Below are 19,781 nucleotides of genomic sequence, written 5' to 3'. Positions count from 1 at the left end.
GTACGTTTTCAGTTTGACTTACACTTTTACATTATCAAGAAAGTCAGTTTAAAGTGTCATTTCTGCACCACCAAATGAAATTGCAAAAATAATAACGGTTCTCAAACAGGTTAGCCTCATCTGCCATTGGTAGGCCAAAACGTAGTCCTGCCCCTAATTCAAGCCATTGGTTGAGCCAATATTGCTGTGTTGGGCTGATTGGACTGCTCAAAGAAACTGATGAAGCAACTTTTTGGAGGGCAGTCCGGCTATGAATGGCTTGCAGTTGTCTCTGCACATTAAGCTGCTGTAGAAGAAAGTATTTTAACATGGAAAAATGATACACTTTGCCTTTTTTAAGAAAATAAAACTTGTTAGTTGTTAACTTTAAAAACATGTTACCCCCAACTGAAGCCCTGACTACAATAGCTGTTAACATGTTTGCCAGGAAAATTGTTTAACATGGTGAAAAACACTATAGTCAAAATCTTGTCTTTTAAACAAGCACAGCTCTTGTTTAGCTCAGCATTGTTGTACAAGGATGAAGAAATTAAATGTTTGCAGGGCAAAAAAAAGAGTCTAGATGTTTTCAGTTTGGAAAATGTTGAATTAATTGCATTGCAAATTCTGTGTTCTCAGGCCCAGTTTGCAACGCTGACAGACTACTTTAACGCAGTGTACAAGACTAAAGGGGTTGCCCAGGGGATGAGACCACCTGATTACCCCGTACTAAGCGGAGACTTCTTCGCCTACGCGGACAGAGAGGATCATTATTGGAGTGGATACTACACATCACGGCCCTTCTACAAAAACCTGGACCGCGTGTTAGAGTCTCACCTCCGGTTAGTCAGTAAAACACATGCCATCTCAATGTTAGAAATAGAATTACCAACTTATTGCCCTATTCAGATGGCAATTATTTTCATGAGGTAATTCCAGCATTTACAGGGGGTAGTCAGTGATTTTATTGCAATCTGAAATGGCAGTTTTTCTCACACCTCTCATGAGAAAATTGCCAGCCAAATTACCTACTGTTTTTGGACAAACATGGAGTTTATAATCCAAAAATCCTTTTTGACCACTTCTAAGTGCCATACGTTGCCCTGCACATGGTTACAGGTCTGGCAGTAATGGAAAGTTGGTGGAACAGAAGTTTTTGAAATAATTCACTATAATAAAATTACATCGCCACTGCACTACAGTGAGTGGGAACTCTTTGTAGAAGGGAAAGAAAAACAAGAGCCAGAAAGATTGAAATGGTCCATTATTATGGCAGCAATGTAATACAATTGTAATGCATCACATTTTAATATATAAACATTTACTAAATACATTTATACATGGGGCTTGCGTGACTACTCGTTTATACGGGTCGAGTAGTCCCAGAAAAGTTGCCAGGTCAATGTCGATCTTATTTAAAAGGTTTAATTTCCACCTCCCACTTTTTTTTTTTTTTTTCTCCCTTATTTGGAATGCCCAATTCCCACTACTTAATAGGTCCTCATGGTGGTGCGGTTACTCTCCTCAGTCCGGGTGGTGGAGGACTAGTCTTGGTTGCCTCCACTTCTGAGACAGTCAATACGTGCATCTTATTGTCATTGTGCATGACACCACGGAGACATGGAGAGCATGTGGAGAATCGTGCTATTCTCTGTGATCCACGCACAAATTACTACGCGCCCCCATTGAGAGCGAGAACCACTAATCGCGATCACAAGGAGGTTACTCCATGGGACTCTACCCTCCCTAGCAACCGGGCCAATTTGGTTACTTGGGAGACCTGGTTGGAGTCACTCGGCACACCCTGGATTCGAACTTGCGACTCCAGGGGTGATAATCATTATCAGTACTCACTGAGCTACCCAGGCCCCTTCTACCTCCATTTTTTTTTTTAAAACACTGACAGATAATTCCAAATGATGTCCGTCATTCTGACAGATAAAACATAAGAACCATTTTTACCATAAGCTCCTCAAATTTCATTTTAACCATCTTTACTGTCCTTGATATGTGCGGCTTCTATATCCCCTTGCATCTGCTTAGGAGAGGGCATGCAAGTGGCACAACTGAGGTGATGTGGGTGATGAAACATGCGTACCCCAATTGACAGATTTATTTGGCTGTCGTTTAATTGCTCTTCAAGAATTTTGGCTTGCTCTGTATGTGAAAATTTACAGCGCGGTCCCTCAGGCTTTAATTTTTATTTTCAATTTGGCGTCACTCCAAACATATTTAAATGCAAATACAGAGGACACTGTTTGTGGATTGATGAATTTTCCATATAACAAGTGCAACTGCAATCGTGTGATCGACAGAAAGTCTCGCTCGTGCCCCGTGATTTAATTGACATCTGAACACATGAGTTTTATCACAGAGGAGCCATAAAAATGTACTTTTACAGATGTCACACTGATTTTTTTTTTTTGTTGTGATTATTATTATTATTATTATTATTATTTCTTTAAAGTGTTTATTTGTTATTAAATTCCTGAACTCATTTATAATGGTACTGGCATCAAACTATCTGAATTGATTCCTTTATTTTGGCTACTTTGGCAAGTGTTTGCCTCTATTCAAAACATAATTGAATCCTGGAAAATAAAGGCCTGCTCTCTGTGGTATTACCAGAGAACAATGAAAAGACTCTCTGTTGTCATGTGGCCGATAAGCTTTTCTCATTTATCCCGCTACTGTTTGTCTGGTGTGAGGAATTGCTTAATTACTCTTATTACCTCGTTAAAGTTATTATCATTCATTTCTCACCTTGGGCTTAGTCTTTGTAAATTTTAATGGCATGCTTTAGGTGCCCAGTGCTTTGATTTGTGGCAACGGCATAATACCATTATCCATTCATTATGTAGTGCCTTGCCACAACAACAAACTTTGTTTACACCGACAGCGCTAGCTCTGTCAAGGGACTGTTTACGCAGGTCATGTTCTTGAATTCTGCCTGTGCCGTTTATTTAATTGTTGGTTAATCAGACGGACCACTTTGTCATGTCTCGCTGTTTTTCCACATGCATAATGAGTGTTACATTTAAGACTGCATGTCAAGCTAAAAGTAGTTACTCTTTTAAAAAAAAAAAAAAAGTTTTTATCTAGGGATGGGACAATATTTAGAATTTCGATATACCGCAATCCAAAAATATTATGAACCATATCGTGGTATAACTCGATATTTTGAAATTTGTAACATTGTTTTCTTTCTATGTGATCATAAATGAAATAACGCATCAAACAAAATTCCAGCAACTTTTTGTGAGAAGCTTGTGAAAGGCTACCCAAAAATTTGACCCAAGTTGAACAATTTAAAGACAATGCTACCAAATACTAACAAAGTGTATGTAAACTGCTGACCCATTGGGAATGCGATGAAATAAATAATTCTCTACTATTATTCTGACTTGCACATTCTTAAAATAATGTAGTGATCCTAACTGACCTAAGACAGGGAATGTTTTCTATGATTGAATGCCAGGAATTGTGAAAAACTGAGTTAAATGTATTTGACTAAGGTGTATGTAAACTTCTGACTTCAACTGTATATCATGTATTAAAGAACTTTATTTTGATGAGAAATTGAGCATTTAGCAATTATTATTATTATTTTTTTTCCTCTAATACATTGGCACTTGTGTTATTTCGAATCGAGATTTTATAGAATCGTGAACCTCATCATATATTAAACCGTATCATGAGAGAACCATATTGTCCCATCCCTATGTTTAACCCCAGAATGCATTTTGAGTAAAAGATAATATAAGAGAGATACAATTCTAGTCAGGTTTCCATCAAGAGTTGTGGATTTAATTTATGTGAAAAATAAGTATTGCAATAATAATTTGCAATTTAAAGCAGTGTTTCCATCCTATGTGTTCAAGAGAACAAAATGTTCGGATGAATTGTCTAAAATTCGAAATGGGAAGTTGTAGCCACTGCGGCTCTTTTCAGATCCTGGTCTGATAATAAATACTTCTCAGTATTAAATTATTTGTTATTTTAGAGCATGCAATCATTTCAATGACAGTCTTTTGCTTCAGCATTTCAGGATGACCAACATTTGAGATGCAATCCAGTGATGTTTGTCCACTGGTTAGTTCAGTTATGAGATTATTATTATTCAGTCACACAAGTTTTAAGATATTGGAATTTATTGGATATATATATATATATATATTTATTATTTTTTTTTTTTTTCATTTTAGTTTTTGCGCATGTCTTACTGAATTTAAAAACTGTCCATCTCAAGCGAGCATTATACGTTTTTGTACATTTCTATCAAGCATTTTTAAGTGATATTAAAATATGTGAATGGAAATCCAGGTACTTGCATTAAAGTTTGATTTCTATGTTTGCATACATGGTAGGAAAAGTGAAAATATTTAATATTATTAGAACCATGCATGGCCAGATGGTGCTTTGTAGCAAATGGTTTGTTTCTTACTATGTTGTTTTTGTTCATTCTTATTTCATGTAGAGGCGCAGAGATTCTCTATAGCTTGGCAGTGGCACACGCGCGGCATGCAGGCATGGAAGGGCGTTATCCTACATCAGACTACTCTCTCCTCACTGATGCTAGAAGAAATATAGGGCTCTTCCAGCACCATGATGCCATCACTGGCACTGCCAAGGAAGTTGTGGTCATCGACTATGGAAACAGGTGGAAATCTGCTCTAAAATATTTGCAGTCTCTGAGTTCAAGTCTGTAGCTTTGATTCTCATAAACTGATTGGAGGAACTGTTTGGAGAGTGAAGGAATCTCTTTAAAGGCCTCTTAGGGTGTATATTGTGACATTGATTGGAGGCCATTATCTGTCCCTTTTGATTATTTTTGTGGTTTGGATTTATGACTTTCCGTCTGTAAACGGCTCTGGATTTCTTTCCTTTTTTTCCGCAGGTTGTTGCATTCCCTGGTCGGTCTGAAACGAGTGATCATTAATGCTGCACACTTCCTCGTAATGAAGAACAAAGACATTTATCGCTTCTACCAGACAGAGCCATTTTTAGAGACTGTAAGGAGCAGTACTGCAAATTTTATGCTTTTAAGCAGCTCATTTTATAAAACTAATTTAAAGGGATAGTTAACCCTAAAATGTTTAATTCATTTAGTTCCCAAACCTGTATGTACCTTTTCTCAAACACAAAAGATGTTAGGCTAAATGACAGCCTCACTCATTTTGTGGGCAATAGAAATGGTGACTGTCAACTTTTGATTAAGTCTTACGGGTTTGGAACAGCATGAGGGGGGAGTAAATGATTATAGAATTTCCACTTTTTTGGTTAACTACCTCTTCCAGGGTTTGACCTTTTGACTTATCCATGTCACTTTAGGACGACAGACGTGCCGCACAGGATTCTCTTCCACAGCGCACACTTATAGAGTTGGAATCATCTCCAAGGTAAGAGAGAGAGATATATATATATATATATATATATATATATATAATTTTAATCTACAATTTAATGAATAATGGCAGATATAATAATACTTAGTGCTCATGAAATAACTAATGTTTTCTCATAACTGTCTCAGGATTCTGCTTCATTTAAAACTTTTGACATGCTTTGTTGGAAAGCTGTCCCCTTTGGCATTTTTTTTTATTTTAAGTGTGGCATTCTTTCAACGCAACACAAGGAAAAAAAGGGTTGAAATGACAGATTCAGGGAAATATTATTTATTATGAGAGTTAAGCTAAAGATAAGAGCACCTTTGTGCTTGACTGATATTTGATGTGAAATTCTTGCAAGTTTTTTCTGTTTTAAATAGTTCACCCAAAAATGAAAATTCTCACCATTTACTCTCCCTCATGCCATCCCAGATGTGTATGACTTTTTTTTTATTTTTTTTTCCCTCAACATAAATGAAGAATTTTAGAAGAATATTGCAGCTTTGTAGGTCCTTTCAATGAAAGTGAATGGGGACCAAAATTTTGAAGGTCCAAAAAGCACACGAAGACCACATAAAAGTAGTCCATAAGACTCCAGTGGTTAAATATGTGATATGATAGGTGTGAGTGAGAAACAGATCAATATTTAAGTCCTTTTTAACCTTAAATCTCCACTTTCACTTTCAAAATGTGAAAATGTTGTAACTAGGTTCACATGGGGAAAGTAGGAAACAAGTGATTGATTTAACCACTGGGGTCTTATGGATTACTTTGAAGCTCCAAAAAGCACAAAAGGCAGCATAAAGTTCTGGTCACATTGCATTGAAAGGACCAACAGAGCTGAGATATTTTTCTAAAAATATTTGTTTGTGTTCTGCAGAAGAAAGTCATACACATCTGAGATGGCTTGAAGATGTGTAAATGATGAGAGAAATTTCATTTTTGGGTGAACAATCACTTTAAAGGACCTGAAATATACTTTTAGGCTAATCTGATCTGAATTCTATCACTGCTCAAAGTCCCCGAACAGCTCTGTTGCTAGTATGCGTGTCCAACTGTATCACAAGACCGATCACATAAACCCCATTGTCTGCACTCTCATTTGTAGTCGCCACATCATATTGCTGCTTATTTGCATAAAGATGGACTCTGCTGGCCATGTCACCTCAATTTGCCAACTCCCTTTGAAAACAAATGACTTCCGTTCACTTTGTAAATCGTTGTTAATGTGAACAACCCTTGAAGCATCTCTGTCAACAAATTACATTTCAGCATGTGCATGAATGCAGTTCTGATCGGTCTCATCTTTTTCTCAGGTATCTGGTGCTTTTTAACCCAGTTGAACAGGAGCGTCTGTGTTTGGTGACTGTGCTGGTGAACTCTGCCAGAGTGAGGGTGCTCACAGAAGATGGGCAGACGTTACCAGTTCAGCTAAGTGCACAGTGGGCATCCGCTGTTGAGATGAGTGGAGAAGTCCTCCAGGTTTGCAGGCACTTTATATGTAAATACTATAATATATGATCAGACGAGGCCAGCCACAAACTTTACATCCGTATTTGCAACCTTTTGTTATGCCATCTCTTCATCCAGGCCTCTTTCATGGCACGCCTCCCTGCTCTGGGATTGGCCATCTTCCACCTGTACGATTCAGCCGACTCCCCCATGACTCTGCGCTCTGATACGTTGCTGAGGATTCCTGGGCCGGGTCAAAGCATAAGAGGGTCGGACCCTCTTCCTGTGCGATCGCAGACAGCAGATGCCCAACCTCTTTATATCCAGAGCCAGTCTCTTACGCTGGGCTTCTCTGGAACCACTGGCCTGCTGGAGGTGAGGTTACGTCTATGCGGTGCTGCTATAGTTGTTTTGGGGCATAAAGTAAAAAAATGTCCGTACAGTATGTTTCTTACAAATATTAGATCATTTAACCTTTTTATGACATAGAAAGGTTAGTTCAAGTAGTCAAATGATGTTCAGAGACATAGCGCATGTGGAGGCTTCACACACAACTCGCCAAGCACCCCACCGAGAGCGAAAATCACATTATAGCGACCACGAGAAGGTTACCCCATGTGACTCTACCCTCCCTAGCAACCGGGCCAATTTGGTTGCTTAGGAGACCTGGCTGGAGTCACTCAGCCCGCCCTGGATTCGAACTTGCGTCGTTACTCGCTGAGCTACCCAGACCCCCCAGTGGACTTTATTAATATTAGGATCAAATGGGCAGATTCAGTTCATAGCGAGCTTTATTGGCCAGAGAAATGCAAGTGTACACTGTCAAAGACAAGTAAGACTTATGTAAGACTCTATAATGTACGTATAGATACAAACTGAAGTTTAAAAAATCTCAAAATGTTTATTTTCTCTGGCTGCTGATCAGGTTATATCTAGCACACGCGGGGTATATCTCAATCCGTTTCACTTTTGACACATCCACTGACATCCGTTTCACTTTTGACACATCCACTGAGATCTGAGTCAGAGGTTTTGGAAGATATAAAAGTTTCGGCAGTATCTCTGTCCGCAAGTGGCGAAACTGGTGGTAGAGATACGAAGTCTCCATTCTATGTACAATAACTCCCGTGTTTATCATGTCCATGACACCCTTAACGAATATATATATATATATCTATCAGAAAGTAAAAAAAAAAGGAATATTGTTTTTGTTGTTGTTTTTTTTATGTTTTAAGCAGTCAACTATTAATTGCATTTTCCCAGCCCTAGTGACAGTAAATATTTTGGGGAATATTATGATAACGACTTGCATGTATTCAAGAAAATGTAACTTTTTACTTAATGGTTATACCACATGGCTTTTGTAAAAAATAAAAATACAAAATAAAATCCTTTTTTTTTTTTTTTTTTTTTATGAAAATGGTATAAAAGTTTATCACAAACCTGATATCAACATGAATACAAAGATTACATTTTGTAACCATTGTCCTGTAGGAAGTTTCCAAGCTTTCTTATGACATCAAAAGTCTAATTTCACATTTGGTCAGCCTCCGACGGGTTTCTTTGTTTGCCAAATAGATTTGTGAAATGCAACCCTGTCTTTAGGTTGTAACGTACATATGCTGTTGTATCCGCTTTTAGAATCTGAATCAGCTATAAAGTTTATAATGATTCTCTTATCTCCCTTGGTCTCTCTCTCTCTCTCTCTCTCTCTCTCTCTCTCTCTCTCTCTCTCTCTCTCTCTCTCTCTCTCTCTCTCTCTCTCTCTCTCTCTCTCTCTCTCTCTCACTCGTTATCTTTATCAGAGTATTCGACGTAAAGACGACCCTCAGGAGGTCAGAGTACAGATTCAGATCCTCACTTATGGAACTCGACCCTCCAAGGACAAAAGCGGGGCATATCTCTTCCTACCGGATGGAAATGCAAAGGTATTATCAACAGTCCACACAGTTACCCTCTTGAGTCTTGACTGGGGTGAAAAGCAATTTATCACACAACATGGCAGGAATGAACATTTTCCACTTACGATTTCCTCTCTTTAGGGGTTCAACTACAAAGTGCTGGAACTATTTGAAACTGTATTTGTCAGGATTTTAATTACTTTTTGTCCTAAAACTGATCGTACAGACCATACCGTAAGGCCTAGAGACTTGAAACTTTGGGGAATGGTAGTACCCTGGGGGTCTAATTTTTGAACTAGTCCTAGGCCATTCGTCCGATTACAACCAAACCAGGAGTCCAAAGAAGCATGCAAAATATGTTGCGGATCGGACAATAGGTGGCACTGAAACAGTCAGATGTGTAAAAAAACTAAATCTCTATGGTTGTTTACCTGTGAGTGCTGAAAATGATGTTGCTTAAGGGCTATCAGAATAATTCTTAATTTTGTTGAACATGCACTTCTATGCCGCTTGAACCCTGGTAATTGCTGCTTGCAGCGATCTCTATAATTTTTTTTGCTGCTTCTTTTTCTCAGCCCTATTCACAGCGAGAAGCTCCAATAGTGCGTGTGGTGGAGGGTCCTCTCTTTGCTGAGGTGGTGACACATTACCAGCACTTTCAGCAGACGGTCCGCATTCATAATGTTCCAGGTACTCCCACGATCCTTAAGTCCATCATCTGTCTCGCCTACATACACGTTTTTGTGAGCACATCCAGACTTGCCTTATAATTTATTTATCACTCCATGTCTTTCTTGCAGGAGTAGATGGTCTGTCTTTGGACATCACCACCATGGTGGACATCAGAGACCAGAATAACAAGGAGCTAGCCATGCGCCTTGTCACTGACATCAAGAGCGAAGACACTTTCTACACAGATCTTAACGGCTTCCAGGTAAAGCCCTTTTAGATTACCTACATAGAACCAGGGGCCTGTTGCACCAGCTATACGTATGTTACAACTTAGCCTAGTTATGGCTTAATTGGGCACTAAGTCACAATTTACGCACTACTAAATTTAAGCGTTGCACCATTAAACTTGGGTAGAACATAACCCTACAGATAAACTAAATATTTACAGAAGCCTCCCGACCAGGAGTACCAGTTGGAATAAAGCAATATACCATTAATGAAATCTTTTATTAAGTATCGTATTGTAATGGGCATATCATTTATTACAGCTGACAGTTATGTGAGCAAACAAGGTTTGATCAACCGTAACAAGATCAAACTGAAATTCACGGCTTTTTAACACATCTGTCCAAATTTGAAGGCTGTTTATTTGATCAAAATGGGTAAACAACATATTATGTGACTACGAGAGAGCTTACAATCTACTAGTAAGTCTTTCCTTAACCCTTTCCCCGCCAAACACAGAATTTTCCGGGTTTCCGTGTTTTAGGTGTTATACGGTAAGCAAGACCCCTGCGCATGTTTTGAAGGTACGCAACTCTTTGATCAAAGAAAAAGACTGTGATCGTCTCAAACATGAAGAAGTGGAGTATGAGAAGCTCAAAATATCAGACATAAACATGCGTTTTTCATCCGCTTTTTGTCTGAAATGTTGTTTTTTGTCAAAACCTACCTCTGTTCAAGTCGCAATAAAAAAAGAACAAATGAAGATAAAATAAAATCGTTTTTTTTGCCTAAAAGCAGAGGCCCAGATCTTTATTTTGATATATAGCATCTTCATATATTCATGGAAGAAAATATTCTGCGGGCCATTAAAGTTTAGTGAAAATCGTCAAACCCTGGCAGTGGCTGGCAACTTTTTTTTTAAAAACGCTGGCGGGGAAAGAGTTAAGAACAGGTGTTGCAACCAATTTAAGCACTACTAGTTACTAAGCCCTTAGTGTGAACTTTACGTCCTGACATACGTGGGAACTTGTGCACAGCTGGTGCAACACTACCCAGTAGTTTAAAGGATTAGTTCACCCAAAAATGTACATTCCATCATCATTTAGTCTCCATTAAACATTAGTTGTGTTGAACGCAGATGCAAGGGATTATGTATCTTGTTCCTCAGATGCAGCCTCGAAGGTACTTCCAGAAGCTTCCATTGCAGGCTAATTTCTACCCCATGCCCACCATGGCCTACATACAGGACAGACAGTACCGGCTCACACTCCATACGGCCCAGGCTTTGGGGGTCAGCAGCCTGGCAAGTGGTAAGTAGAGATGGCACAATAACAAAACTGCAGTAGTGGATACCAAAGAAATGTGACTGTTCTTGATGCCAATTAATGAGCTTTAATTAGGTTAGAGGATTTGTTGCCCTAGGAAGGTTATGATGCAATTTAAGCCTTCTCATATTAATATTCATGAGCTGCCTTAGGCATAGGATTCATTACTTAGCCACCTTCTGTTCTGGATTGTGCTGATACTACAACTACCGTAAAAAAAATCTGTATCGTATCTTTTAGTTTTTTTTTAAAATTGGTATCGACTCTGTACGGAAGTACTAGTACTTTTGACATCCATAGCAGTGGGTACCCAGCAGACAGGGACATGAATCACTGAGCGAGGGAGAGGATGGGGGTGCAGAAAAAACACAGTGGGACACGGTGCTCTGGTTCTCTATTGATTTGATGCAATGTATCCAATAATGAAGATGAAGTGAGTGTAATACTAACCTCTAATGCTTTGACTTTCTTTCTTTACCACTATCTCTCTCATTCGCTATATCCTACAGGTCAACTTGAGGTGATTCTAGACCGTCGGTTGATGCAGGATGATAACAGGGGTTTGGGGCAGGGCCTGAAAGACAACAAACGAACGGCAAACCGTTTCCGCCTACTGCTTGAGAGGAGGAGCAGTGGTGGAAAGGTGAGTTCTGATTGGATGAGGGGACGCAGGAACGGAACCAAAAGCCACCCTACCATTAATTAATTGTGTATATATCTGTATATTTTGCAGTAAAATTAAAATTTGTCATTTATGTACTTATAAAATCAACTCTAATCAGTTTGACCCAACTTTATATTAGGTGTCGAACTATATACTAACATTAAAATACGTACAATACAATGTACTTATTGTGTAACTACATGTAACAATTCTAACAAGATTCACATTTGCTGTTAATGAGGTTGAGGTATGGGTAGGTTTAGGGCTAGGGTTTAGATTAAGGCAGGGGTGTCCAAATTATAGCCTGCGGACCGCCGAATGCTCTGATACAGGCCCCAAAAGGTTTTAGAAATGGAATTGATATTAATATTGAGAAATTTTATAAAATGTATATTCCGAACACTTGAGTGTCGCTATCATGTGCAACCACATTTCACAGCGCATCGTTTCCACTAGTGCGTTCTCTTTAGTTGCCACTAGCTTCATCTTTTGGAAGAGTAGTTTGGAATGAACTTTGTCGTTCTTTTATTAAAATATATTTTAAGAGAAGCATTAAATATGATGACATAAATTAGAATTTGAAGGACTATATCAGATGGTATAAATAACAAAAAAAAAAAAAACAGAACCCAGGGCATTTTTTGCACAAACATTTTTATCTTTATGGCATTTTTTTGGGGGTATGTTTTCACTGAGCCCCTCTTAATTTCTGACCCTGCATTATTGACCCATTGCAAGTGTTCTTGTTGAGAGAAATATTATTTATTAATACAAAATATGATTAAAACTTGCATAGAATATAAATATAATGCAACAGTGTCTTTTTATATAAATGTTATTATTATTTTTTATAATGGCGTGGCCCCCTTATTTCTTTTTGTATCTGGCCCCAGTAGAAACAGTTTGGACACCCCTGGTTTAGGGTAAGGTTTAGGATTTAGGGGTAAGGTTAAGGGATAAACTACCAGCAGATAATTACATCTGTAGTTACACGAAGTACAATGCAACAACACGTATGTATATATTTACATTGTAACATGATTCTGTACATAGTAGTTAAAGGGATAGTTCCCCCAAAAATTATTCACCCTCTTGCCATCCCAGATGTGTATGACTTTCTTCTGCTGAACGCAAAGATTTTTAGATAAATATCTCTGGTCTGTAGGTCCATACAATGCAAGTGAATGGGTACCTAAAGTTTAAAGCTCATAAAGGCATCATAAAAGTAATCCATATGACTCCATTGGTTACATCCATTTCTTTAGAAGCAATATGATAGGTGTGGATGAGCAACAGATCAATATTTAGGTTACATGAAATGGATATTGGTAGTAAAAAGGACATCAATATTAACCTGTTTCTTACCTAGTCTTACACCAATCAGCCACAACATTAAAACCACCTGCCTTATATTGTGTAGGTCCCCCTCAACCCGCATCTCAGAATAGCATTCTGAGAATAGAAAAAGTGGGCAGGCCCTGTAGCGCTCTATTGGCATAAAGTCTGGTCCACTTTGCAGCTTATTCTTACCAAGAACCGTCCACTTTGTCCGACCGATACCTAAAGCGTCTGACTACATTTTGTTTTACAAGTCTTTAGGGTGAGTAAATATGAAATCAATGGTACCACAAAAACCGATAGCCGAGCAATAATGTGTTAAACTCCTTCAAATAATTGTGCCACAGACTCTGTGAACAGTTATACAGGGAACAAAGTAGAAATTAATGGAATAGGTTTGTAGACTTTATCAGATTTTCTGTAAAACTAGAAGTAATAAGTACTGCTTATTTTTACAGACGTAACAAACCGTAATGCACATCATATTGTGTTTTCTACTAAGTGCCTCAAACAAAACTCTGAATATCTGTCAAAGATTCAGTGTATCAAACATCACAAATCCAGTGAAATCCAAGTTCTTGAAAACATTTCTTGTTGCAGCACGGTATCTTTTAATACATTCTTGTTTCCTGACTGATAAAAACCTGTGCACCCTGACTCCTTGCATAGCATACTGGTAATCTGAAATGAGCTTGCAATTATGGCTACACCAGAAGAGGGTCTGGTTATTCACACAAATAATAAGGTGTTCTGTAATTTCCCTGTCGCCTGTAGGGGGCACTGTTTGATTATGAGAGCTAAATGGCTCCAGGGAGTGTATCATCCTGAAATGAGTGTCTTGAGAGCTGTCAAGTGAGTTATAATGGTTTATGGGTTGAGTTTTTACACGCCTCGAATTGATTCAAATAATATATATATATATATTTAAATCAATCTGGGCTGTCTGCTGAAAAATTAAGAGTAATAGAGGTTTTTGTATGAGAGCTGTTGTAATGGAAAGAGGGTGGGGTCCAACAGAGCGCCCCCTGCTGTTTCTTTTGTCATTACAGCTTCTGTTCACGATTCATCATGCCATCCTTATGCATTTCTTTCTTTCTTTCTTTCTTTTGGTCTATCTATCGTCCTTTATTTCCCTCTTCTCGCATGCTTGCATGCAGCCTGATGGCTCCTATGCCAAAGTCATCCACATGATAAACAAAATCATTGGTGGTATTTTAGGAGGCCACAAGGAAGAGGTAACATCACCACCGCAGTGGTGGAGTAGTGCTGTAGCAGTAGAACAGCTTTAGGAGACTCCCTAGTTCACCCCCTGGTCGTGATACCATAGCAACAAGTGCCAGGTTTCCACCTGCACTGTGAGATCAAAGGTCATTCCCTGTCCTCTTTCCCTATTGCTGCTGTGAAATCCCTGCAGAATACAGGAGAAAAATGGGCTGTAGATGTTTGTTGGTCAGTTGTGTCCCTTTGAGGCTGTTGAAGGATAGCATACCCAAAAAGTAACTATTTGGTGAATGTCCAATAAGGTAGATTCCAGATTAGAAAGGGAAGTCCACTTCTAAAAAGTAATTTTACTTGTATGTAATGATGTTTCCTTATTCATCTCTATATCTTCCAGCCGGTGGAAAGCAGACCAGTCAGCTTCCCATCGCTGCTCAGTCACATGACCTCTGCCATCCTGAATCATGAGGTGCTGGCACTGCCCGTCTTGCCCAGGAAACACGGCGTGCCCCCCCTTCGCACTTTTGCTCCATTTGCTAGCACCCTGCCCTGTGACTTCCACTTGCTCAACCTAAGGAGCATCCAGAATCCGGTAAATGAGAGCATACTGTAAATATATTAATGAATCCGAGTGAGTGGGATGGAAAACAATGTGTGAGTCAGTATTGATTTCTCTCTCTGTGAACTGATGAGGACTCGAGTTCATAATGAGAAGAAAAACCTTTCAAATATGAAGTGGGGGTGTGTTTGTAATTTTGTTGACATTTATTTGATCTCGTTTAATTTCTCAGCAGGATGCTCACTCTCCATCACCCTATACAGCTCTACTTCTCCATCGACTGGGTCTGGATTGTGGTCTGGAGGCCCAAAATCCTGGTTTCAACTGCACCACCACACAGGGCCAGGTCAGTGGCATCAGAGAGGAAACTAGGCTCAGCAAATATTAGGGCTACATCTAATTATTTAGATAATTGCTTAATCGTTGAATATTTCTTCAATTAATCTACTAAAAAAAAAAAAAAGACCTGTTTGGAAACATTTTACATTAAGGTTTGACTAGTTAACATTAGTTATCATGAACTAACAATTAACAAGATATCTATTATTAATATTTGTTAATATTATTTAATATAAATACAAATGTTCATTGTTGGTTCATTGTGCATTAACGCAATTATTAACTTGTAAATTTTAAATGTTAACTTGTACAACTTTTATTACTATGTTAAAATGAACATTTAAGCAAGATTATTAAATGCTGTAAAATTGTTTAACAAATGGAACCTGTAAGGGGGTTTAGATGGGCAAGGAGGCGGCGAGAACCATCTAAACAATATGAATTATATTTAATTAAATAAAGACAAACACATACAGGGCAGCTGCCTGTAATTCTCTCTCGCTCTCGAACTGTCATCACCAGCTGCTTTTATCCCTTGCGCGCCCCATCAGGCTGATAGGGGACCGGCGTGCGTCATTCCATAGCCCTGCCCTCCTCCGCTCTACCGAACCTTATTATAAAGTGTTACTGCCTAATTTTATTTCCTGTATTTTATTTATACAAAAAAAAAAAAACATTTTGTATGCTTTTTAAATCATGTAAAAAAGGTTTAAAGTATAAATGTTACACTATAAATTGCACGCAGTAAAAACAAAATAAAAACTCTGTCCTCTGTTTGGAAGCAGCAGGACCATTTAAACCACTCAATTATAAACGATATAAAGAAAGAGGAAAAAAAAAAAAGGTAGAATGTTGTAATGCCTTTTTTTATTTTTTTTTATTTTAATATTTAAAGTAACTACAGAGACCCTTTTATTTATAGTGTGTGTGTGTGTGTGTGTGTGTGTGTGTGCATATATATATATATATATATTTTATTTATTTATTTATTTATTTATTTATTTTTTTTTCATGCATTATGGGACTTGGAGTTACATTTAAACCTAAATTTGATTTCCAAAACCAAAGTTTATCAAATGCGCTCCCTTTCTCTGTTGCAGTCAGTTTGATTGCACTGATGCATGCGTCTGTTCTTCTGTGCGCTGGACGGCTTGGCTTGTGTTTAAACAAGTTTTATCATGCAAATGGGTTTTTCTTTACTGTAAAATGACGTGGATGAGTTTCTCCATTCATGCCACACATATCCGACTAATCGATAATAAAATGCAGTTTTAGAGTATTTTCATAATGGAATATTAGCGATTTTTAGTGATTAGTTGTTGCAGCACTAGCAAAAATAGAATTGCACTAATACATTTTCCAATTGGGAATTTTTATGGATGGTGTCATCTATTATATTATTGGATTTATTCATTTATTTGGACATGTTTACCATCGGGCAATTGCATTTCTGCATAAATAACACATTCACGATTTGCCATGTTCATTTTTGTCTTAAAAGAAATACAATGTTTTATGGAAAGTGCAAGAAGAGTGCACCGTGCAACAGTGAGGATGGGCTAGGATTTAATTCAGTGAAAATGATCAAAAATGTTGAACACATGATGGTGGTTCACTAAATTTTAGTTTGTAGGAGTTCCAAGTGTATAAATGCATAAATAAGAATAAATCGATTTAATTCAAGGAGAAATTGCAAATTTTTAAGAAAAATGTTTTTGGACCATATAACGCCATAATTGCCATATGCAAACATTCCTTTTTGTTTTTTTTTGTTTGTGGTAATCAACATTATGCCTCAAATGTCGATTGAGCTTAACTAGTATTGAACCTGGAACGTTCCTATAAAGGCTATATTTTAACCAAAGTTATTCCTTAATCAGGCTCTAAGTCTCTGATCTCTCTTTCCAGCTCTCCGTTCCTGGACTTTTCCGTGGGCTGGATCTACATCTGCTACAGCCCATGTCTTTATCTCTGATGCACTCTCAGCCTCCGCTCTCCAACGACTCCTCCGTAAGTCTGGAGCCAATGGAGCTCTCCGCCTACAAGCTCAAGCTGTGCTAAAATGGGATCTCACTAGAACCGGGCTCTCCATGTGGACCCTCGGAGCCTATGTCAGCTAAAGCAGAGAGCCACAGCTGGATGAGCAGAGGACTCTGTCTGGTATAGTCTGGAATAACAATCTCCGACAAAGGCGCTAAACCCTCTCAAAATTAAGAAAAGGAAACGAAGACTCGAGGATGTGGGTGTTCCAGCCAAATTCGAGATTTGGTAGCCACGCTGTGTGCTAAGATAAGAGATATGAGAATGTCTGCCTGCGGGTGTTTTGTTTTTCCCAGACAGTGTTACTCAGTCAACATCTTTTTATTCCAGCATTGCTGGCTTTCTGTTTTCTTGTCTTTGGCTGGAACCACTGATCTCCCTGTCTCTCATCGGCACCTCCCATCCCTTAATGGATTCTTTTTAACCTTCAGTCACTCTTGGACTTGGTACTGTATGTAAATACAGCAAGACTATACAACTGGATCTATACAAAATTGTGGGACTCAGTGCAATATGTGAAGCTTCTCATGGCGCTTTTTTTTTCTCATTTGTTTTGTTTTGTACTCTTAATCTGTGTCATTGTTAGAGATCACGCTTTTTCTTTCTCTTCTAATGTGGACGGTTCTGCTTACACACAGTAGCTGCATTTTTTATCTATGAATGTCAGTCACCACAGTCGGCCTGCGACGGCTGTCAATGCTGTAACAGATTTAAGGGGTTTTTCCCCTCTGAAAGAATGGCCTATTGACAATTCACTCACCGCAGAAGATGTGTGGTCCGAGCTAATTCTTTCATCAGTCAGCTCTTTCTTAGGTGAGACCTCAAAAGCGCACCATGTGACGAGAGACAACGTTTTCAATCTTTTTCTCTCCATTCCGCAATTTTGGGAACCTCCCTTGTTAACAAATGTTTTAATTTTTTATGTAATTTTTTTTGTTTGCCATTTCCATAATGTGTGCTTTTACTTTATCACCTTATATGCAGGTTTGAGCCGTACAAATAAAACCAGTTAGCCCTTAAGAACAGTATCTGGATCAGGCGTCAAATATATGCAGCATTGTCATTTTTTCAAGGCATCTGATCCTAGGTCCGCCTAAGAGCTAGGGTATACATCATTTATCTGCGTGCCTTTCCGACCGGCGCAACATCGAGCACTCAGCCTTTCAAAAATATACTCATTTGACTATGGGGCCCATATGGAGGCAGGCGCATGCACTGACCGTCAGCATGTCTAGAAAAACTAGGCTGCACTTGGACAGTCAGCATGTACTGAGTTGATGGCGAAATTTGCATCACGTGCGCGAGGCGTACCGGCACATTAAAAACTGAAGAGTACTTTTGGCCTTTATATCAATTCAAGTTCATTTCAATCGACAGCATTTGTGGCATAATATTGATTGACACAAAAATTGTATCTTGATTAATTAGTTATGCTGTCAATTGAGCTTAATGATTGAGTATAGAACCCGGAATATTCCCTAAAGAGCGTACCTGAACATCACAACATACAAGGAGGGTTCTACGTTTGCGTGTACACCTTCTTGCAGTATTTACAGGTAAACGGAGCATTATTTGTGTCCTATAATAAAGGCACAGCCCAGTGTGTGTGCTGTTTTTCCTCAATGCGATTGGTTTCTGCTCTCAGATTTAGCCAGTTTCTGCACTAAATTAGCTTTCAAGCTGTGGTTTACCATCGAAAATGCTTTAAATTCAAGAGCCAGGCCTTATCTTGGTATAGGAAACCTGTCCGCAATGTGTAGCAGAACCACCTCAGTCCCTTCTAGCTTTTGTCGGTCACCGCAGTAGCTTATATCAGACAGACAACATTGTCGTGTTTAGAATTATCTGTCAAACTGTCATGTTGTCTCGTGTCTGTCTCTCCCAGGAAACCTTTATCACAGGCTAGCCAGAATGATTTAAACTACAGAAATGTATCCTTTTCTTTTCTCAATTTAAACCATGTCTTCGTGGTGCATTCATTGTGCTCTACATCAGTCAGACCATTAACTGACTTTCCCAGCTAATCAAGTTTGAAAGTAGCATCCTATCAAGCAAGACAATTTCCCTGCTCACTCAATGAGTATGACTGGAGTTTGAGAGCCAAACGTCTGTCGAATTGCTTTGGAACTGATTTGCGGTTTGGCTCCCGATACAAGATTTGGTGGTTATTCCAGAATGTCCTCTCCGGCAATTTTGCCTCTACCAATTCATATTCTCAGTGCATATCACTGCCATGCTGCTTTGTTGATTATACACATTATACTCAGCTGTGAAAACAGATTTCCTTTTTATTTGTGTAGTCTGTTCTGAGAGAGAAATGATTTTTCATTGTTCTTGCGTCATGTTTTTTTTTTTTTCTTCTTTCTGAAGAAATGCAATGCATTGGAGGGAAAATAATAAATTACTCTCAAATTCACTGTCAAAAAAATCAAAGTGGACATTTAATAAAGATATTATGCTAAACCGATTTGTGTAGTTATGAAGCAAAATCCATTGTCAGGTGTACCTTTTTTAGGCCAATTCTTGTTCTGCACATTGTACACAGGGGGCAGTAGGGAGTTATTTGCTGTGTAAAGTTAACGAGAGCTCAGGAGACTTTTTATATCCTACAACCCTCAATTATAGCCAGAACATTGGCTACTGATTTCACAAGACACCATGGACCTGCCTCAAAGATTAAAG

The 19,781-nt window shown here is 38.5% G+C and overlaps 1 protein-coding gene across 4 annotated transcripts in view; it reads left to right on the top strand.

The window, feature by feature from the left end:
* Nucleotides 1-19,560, top strand: part of man2a2 (mannosidase, alpha, class 2A, member 2) — a 34,463-nt gene extending 14,903 nt beyond the window's left edge. The window contains exons 11-25 of one of the 4 annotated variants that reach the window (XM_052120098.1): nucleotides 619-821; nucleotides 4,457-4,639; nucleotides 4,877-4,991; nucleotides 5,311-5,378; nucleotides 6,683-6,848; nucleotides 6,957-7,193; nucleotides 8,624-8,746; nucleotides 9,295-9,409; nucleotides 9,520-9,653; nucleotides 10,785-10,926; nucleotides 11,451-11,584; nucleotides 14,101-14,178; nucleotides 14,559-14,753; nucleotides 14,956-15,066; nucleotides 16,968-19,560. In XM_052120098.1, the coding sequence (XP_051976058.1) occupies nucleotides 619-821; nucleotides 4,457-4,639; nucleotides 4,877-4,991; nucleotides 5,311-5,378; nucleotides 6,683-6,848; nucleotides 6,957-7,193; nucleotides 8,624-8,746; nucleotides 9,295-9,409; nucleotides 9,520-9,653; nucleotides 10,785-10,926; nucleotides 11,451-11,584; nucleotides 14,101-14,178; nucleotides 14,559-14,753; nucleotides 14,956-15,066; nucleotides 16,968-17,120 (2,157 nt within the window). In that variant the 3' untranslated portion in view covers nucleotides 17,121-19,560. Of the gene's footprint in view, nucleotides 1-618; nucleotides 822-4,456; nucleotides 4,640-4,876; nucleotides 4,992-5,310; nucleotides 5,379-6,682; nucleotides 6,849-6,956; nucleotides 7,194-8,623; nucleotides 8,747-9,294; nucleotides 9,410-9,519; nucleotides 9,654-10,784; nucleotides 10,927-11,450; nucleotides 11,585-14,100; nucleotides 14,179-14,558; nucleotides 14,754-14,952; nucleotides 15,067-16,967 lie in introns of all 4 variants that reach the window. The other 3 variants (XM_052120097.1, XM_052120101.1, XM_052120100.1) reach the window with 3 other exon arrangements.
* The last annotated feature ends 221 nt before the right edge of the window (nucleotides 19,561-19,781 follow it).

This window comes from Xyrauchen texanus, chromosome 46 (genome assembly GCF_025860055.1).
Source record: "Xyrauchen texanus isolate HMW12.3.18 chromosome 46, RBS_HiC_50CHRs, whole genome shotgun sequence".
Classification (NCBI taxonomy): Eukaryota; Metazoa; Chordata; class Actinopteri; order Cypriniformes; family Catostomidae; genus Xyrauchen; species Xyrauchen texanus.
This window is presented reverse-complemented; position numbering and strand designations above follow the sequence as displayed.